This window comes from Megalobrama amblycephala, linkage group LG2, assembly GCF_018812025.1.
Source record: "Megalobrama amblycephala isolate DHTTF-2021 linkage group LG2, ASM1881202v1, whole genome shotgun sequence".
NCBI lineage: Eukaryota > Metazoa > Chordata > Actinopteri > Cypriniformes > Xenocyprididae > Megalobrama > Megalobrama amblycephala.
Window position 1 is genome coordinate 2,865,565 of NC_063045.1, and position 6,000 is coordinate 2,871,564.

Sequence of the window (6,000 nt, forward strand, 5' to 3'; positions counted from 1 at the left end):
GTGCAAAAGTTTACACGCCCTAACTCTTAATGCATCATGTTTCTCTCTTAAGCATCAGTGAATGTTTGCACTGCCCGTAATAGTTATGTATAATAGCTGTTCTGTGTGTAAAAAGATGGATCCCAAAATCATGTTTTGGCATGTTCGGTATGGGTTTAAATAGTGCAGTAGATGCTGAATAAACAAAGAATGTGCAAGACGATACTGGCACTATTTTATCTCTGACCTTTTTTTTGGTGTGTGTGTGGGGGGGGGGGGTAAATTGTCTTAATTTCAAGGATTTACAAATACAAACCCTCTCTAAAAATAGAAATAGTTCAGAAATACTTTAGTAATCTAATCTAAATGTCCTATATTTAAAAATGTCAAGATGTTGAAAATATGCAGGTTAAAGGGTTAGTTCACCCAAAAATGAAAATTCTGTCATTTATTACTCACCCTCATGTTCGTTTCACACCCGTAAGACCTTCGTTACTCTTCGGAACACAAATTAAGATATTTTAGTTGAAATCCGATGGCTCCAGTGAGGCCTTGCATAAGGGAGCAATGACATTTCCTTCTCTCAAGATTCCATAAAGGTACTAAAAACGCATCTACTGTAAATCAGTTCATGTGAGTACAGTGGTTCAATATTAATTATTATAAAGTGACGAGAATATTTTTGGTGTGCCAAAAAAAACAAAATAACGACTTATATAGTGATGGCCGATTATCAAAACACTGCTTCAGGAAGCATCGGAGCATAAATGAATCAGAGTATTCGAATCTGCTGTTCGGAGCGCCAAAGTCACGTGATTTCAGCCGTTGGCAGTTTGACACACGATCCTGAATCATGATTTCGATACGCTGATTCAATTTATCGCTCTGATGCTTCCTGAAATCAGTGTTTTGAAATCGGCCATCAACTAAATAAGTTCATTATTTTGTTTTTTTTAGTGCACCAAAAATATTCTCGTCTCTTTATAATATTAATATTTGAACCACTGTACTCACATGAACTGATTTAAATATGTTTTTAGTACCTATTAATGGATCTTGAGAGAGGAAATGTCATTGCTCCCAATGCAGGCCTCACTGAGCCATCGGATTTTCAACTAAAATATCTTAATTTGAGTTCCAAAGATTAATGAAGGTCTTACGGGTGTGGAACAGCATGAGGGTGAGTAATTAATGACAGAATTTTTCATTTTTGGGTGAACTAACCCTTTAAAGGATTAGTGCACTTTAAAATGAAAATTACCCCAAGAAGTATTCGCCCTCAAGCCATGCTTTGTTTTTCTGATGAACACAATCAGAATTATATTAATAAATATCCTGATGCATACAAGCTTTATAATGGCAGTGAACAGGGGTGATGAGTATCAGAAAGTGCATCCATCCATCATAAACATACTCCACACGGCTTTGGAGGAGTTAATAAAGGCCTTCTGAAGTGAAGTGATGCGTTTGTTGTAAGAAAAATATCCATATTTAACACTTTATAAAGTAAAATATCTAGCTTCCACCAGACCGCCTTCCGTATTCAACTTTCGAAAAAAAGCCTAGGACATAGCACAAGCTATTTGAACTGAGAGAGGCGTTACACTTTCTTCCTGAGCTGAATACAGCAGGCGGTCTGGTGGAAGCTTGATATTTTACTTTATAACTTGTTAAATATGGATATTTTTCTTACACAAAGTGCATCGCTTCACTTCAGAAGGCCTTTATTAATCCCCTGGAGCAGTTTATGATGGATGGATGCACTTTTTTGAGTTTCAAAATTGTTAACTCACTGCCATTATAAAGCTTGGATGAGTCAAGATATTTATTAATATAACTCTGATTGTGTTCGTCTGAAAGAAGAAAGTCATATACACTTAGGATGGCTTGAGGTTGAGTAAATCTTAGGGTAATTTTCATTTAAAAGTGAACTAATCCTTTAATTCAAATTTGTCATACTGTAATTGACTTTGTAGCTTTATACATTTATTTTGCTCTAGATAGCAGATAACCTTAAAAAAAAAAAAAAAAAAAAAAAAAAAAAACATTAATATCATGTTACATGTTTCCCACCTTTCATTTGTGTCTTTGCTGCAGTTCAGAAAGTTTTTCAATTCACATTTATTTACAAACTATAGCTGATTTCAGTCTTTGTAGGGCCTTTATCAGTGTAAAATGTGTTTGTTCTCCAGGTGTGTTTGGTGATTCAGTGTCAGTGATGGAGGGAGATTCTGTCACTTTATACACTGATCTTACTGAAATACATGAAGACGATATACTGTGGACATTTGGAGCTGAAAACTCTCTCATAGCTAAAAGAAAGAAGCAAATTTTCTCCACATATAATAGTACTGATGGGAGATTCAGAGACAGACTGGAGCTGGACGATCAAACTGGATCTCTGACCATCACAAACATCACAACTGAACATGCTGGAGTTTATAAAGTACAGATAAGGACAGAAAAAGTGACATCAAAAACATTCAGTGTTTCTGTATATGGTGAGTAGAGATAATTTGTCTTGTGCTTTAAATATTCTTGTTTTATTAAAGGAATATTCAGTATAAGTTAAGCTCAATTAACAGCATTTGTGGCATAATGTTGATAACCCCCCCCTCCAAAAAAATAAATGAATAAAAATAATGTTAATAAGCAAAACAAAGTTATGAAATTGGATAAATTTGTTTTGTGTTTGTTTTTTTCTAACACAACACATTTTTTTACACTCATTGTTTATGTATTGTGTCTTTAATACCAAGTTCAGTAATGAAACCTTTATGTGCAGCTGATTTGCAGTCGTGGCCAGTTCAAAAGCCAATCGATCGCTTCTTTCTATCTACGCTCCCCTTTATTTTCTGGTCACATTAGATGGAGTTCAGTCTTTACCCTATGTCTATAGCCCCTCGTCCTCCCCAGCACCACCTGTCTACATCTGCTATGGGTGTCTCTTTTGTCTTGCAGCAGCATGTGTTACTGTCATACTCTCTTTGAGGTTTGTACTTACTCCGCAGCAGCAGCATATGTTTTCTTCTCTGTATTTCTTTTGGTTTGATCAGAGTGAGTCTGGGTCCTTGCTCCACAGTCACAGCAGCAGCGGCGTAGCAGATCTAGACGACCACAACCGAACCTATTTACATTTATATTTCTCATTAATGACTGAATTCATTTTCATGTCTGAACTATTGTAACAGTATTTTAACAATTTTAACAAATGTGACAAACTGACTTCCATTGTAAGTATCTCAGTTTAACAATTTTTTTAACAATTTAACTTTTTTTTTTTTTTTTTTTTAAAGTATGGACAAATCGAAGTTATTAACATTTTCACAAATGTTCTCAATTGAGCTTAACTGGAACTGAAACCAGAATATGCTTAAACCATTTACATATTAAAAGGATTCAATCATTGTGTATTTTGAGAAGATGGAAACAAAGTAAGATTTTTGGACTGGATTTATCAAGATTTGTTTATTCTCTGATGTTTTTCAGCTCGTCTGCCTGTTCCTGTCATCAGCAGTAACTCTTCACAATGTTCTTCATCATCATCATCATCATCATCATCAGATTGTTCATTGGTGTGTTCAGCTGTGAATGTGAGTCATGTGACTCTCTCCTGGTACAAAGGAAACAGTTTATTGTCCAGCATCAGTGTGTCTGATCTCAGCATCAGTCTCTCTCTACCTCTGGAGGTGGAATATCAGGATAAAAACACCTACAGCTGTGTGCTGAACAATCCCATCAGCAACCAGACTCAACATCTGGACATCATTCACCTCTGTCACACATGTGCAGGTACGACAGCAGCTGATATTAATGTTAATTAAGCGTAATCTATCATGTTATACAGTGCTGATGTTTGATAGTGTTTGTTGTAGATCAGACGGACCAGATTCACTCACACTAATGACTCATTTTGTCCATTTACAGATCAAGGTCTACCTTTATTGTACCATAGTGCTGATTTCCTGCTGGATCTCTGTTGACTGTAGTTGTGATGTGCTGCATCTGCAAGAAATGTAGAAAAACGGGTCAAAAGAGTAAGCAATTAATGCATATTTCAAAATATCTACTTTTTTAGGCACACATCTTCGATATAAGATTGAAAACTTTGTTGTTTTAACATGTATGTTATTATTGTTAATGCAGTCGAGACCTGGAAGGATTCAGCTCTCTGTCAACAGAAAACACGAGTAAGTAATTTATGACTGTTTTGCAAGAACATGTTGCCAGTTGTTGAAGCTGGTTGACTGTAGTTTTATGTGCAGCATCAGACTGTCAGTGAACAGATGTGGATGGTCAGCCTCGGTCATTACCTTCAATAGAGAGCAGCTCAAAAACACAGTGTAAATGTTAATGTACTGTATGTTAGCGTTTACACATTTATGCAGATCTATAAATTAGCACAAATCAAAACGAATTAGCATGCAGAAAATACTGTACTTTTCTTCAATAACTATGAAATATGACTGATAAATAATGTTTAAACTGTTCCATCAGCCAGGCTCCTGATTGACTGTATTTTTTTTTTTTTCTTGCAGAAAATAAAGAAGGAGGCTGTATATTCAAATCTCCCCAAAAGACGATGATCAAATACCTCTTTACACCACTTTAGTTCACAGACACACACACACACACACACACACACACACACACACACACACACACACACCCCTTGTATAACATTGTTGGGTTTGTTATGTATGAGATGTTGTTGCTCATGTATCATAGTTTACTTTTGTGGTTCACAAATAGCACAGCATCCAGAAACTCAACTAAATGTTCTATTTTTAACACATGGAAATGTACTAACTTTATTAAAGGTGCAGTGTGTAAATTTTAGAGGCATCTAGCCACGAGGTTGCAAATTGCAATATAGAGAAGCTACGGTGGACAACACAGGACAAAAATGTTGTCATCTGAGACAGCAGAGAGAAGTCAGTCAAGCAAATGTACTCTGTAAAGCAGTTTGTCCATTTAGGGCTGCTGTAGAAACATGGCTGCGCAAAATGGCGATTTAAAATGTAAAGCCGTGCACACACTTAACGATTGTAAGGCCGATTATGAATGTAAATTGATACTTATGACTGATCGCGCTCAAATGCGTCCAGTCAGAGCCAGTTGCGTTCAGTCTGCGATTACAGTCGGTGTTCACATTCCATGTGTGAGTATATAAATCGGCTCCAGTCGAAGGAAATCGGTATGTGTGTTCAGTTCAGTCTTAGAATGTTTCAGCTAATCGTTAGGTGTGTCCCCGGCTTAAGGGGACCTGTGGTGTATGTAGATAGAAATGGCTTGTTCTAAGGTAATAAAAACATTACAGTTCATCATATAATATATACACCACTGAAAACAGAGTTATGTATATTAAATTGCATTTCTGTCAATGGATCCTCCTAAAATATACACATTGCACCTTTAAATATCGCTCACACCCTTCACTGTTCTCACATAATCTACTTTTGTTTAAATAAATAGAAAATTGAATATCAGTTGCATAGTGGTTTACAGAAAAAAAACACATCCGCTATTATGTTTATACTCTCCATTGTATAGGCTGCTCCATATTGTGTATATTTGATAAAGGTGTAATTCTGTATTGTGTATATTTTGTATAAAGTGTGCATATACTGTGCATACTGTATTGTATAAATCTTTTATAGTGTATATTTTGTATTGATTCTGTAGGCCTACTATATGTAGCTATACTATTTAGTGCAGTGTGTATTTTGCAGATTGTATTTGTAAATTTTATACCTGTCAAGTTCACTGTCTGGAGTATGTACCCAAGACCCTCAACCATTGTATACAAATGTGTCATTAAATGTCAAATTGAGATCTGGTTAAAATTCTCTTAGTCTGAGTAATGAAGCTGTCCATAAAACAATCAAAATAAGCTCTACAATTTAATAAAATAACATAGTATAAAGACACTTGATATAATGTTATTTGATAATTAGTTTTTACAGTATTTAATAGGTTACAGTAAAACATTTATAACTGGTTTGTAAAAGGTGTTTTGTA

The 6,000-nt window shown here is 35.4% G+C and overlaps 1 protein-coding gene across 1 annotated transcript; it reads left to right on the plus strand.

Annotated features, from left to right (window-relative positions):
• Window positions 1–2,197: 2,197 nt before the first annotated feature.
• LOC125262799 (carcinoembryonic antigen-related cell adhesion molecule 6-like) lies at window positions 2,198–3,722 on the plus strand (the record flags this gene model as incomplete). Its single annotated transcript, XM_048181677.1, has 2 exons — window positions 2,198–2,480; window positions 3,469–3,722. Coding segments are annotated over exons 1-2 (537 nt in total), but the record flags the coding sequence as incomplete, so codon positions are not given.
• Between the last annotated feature and the right edge of the window lie 2,278 nt (window positions 3,723–6,000).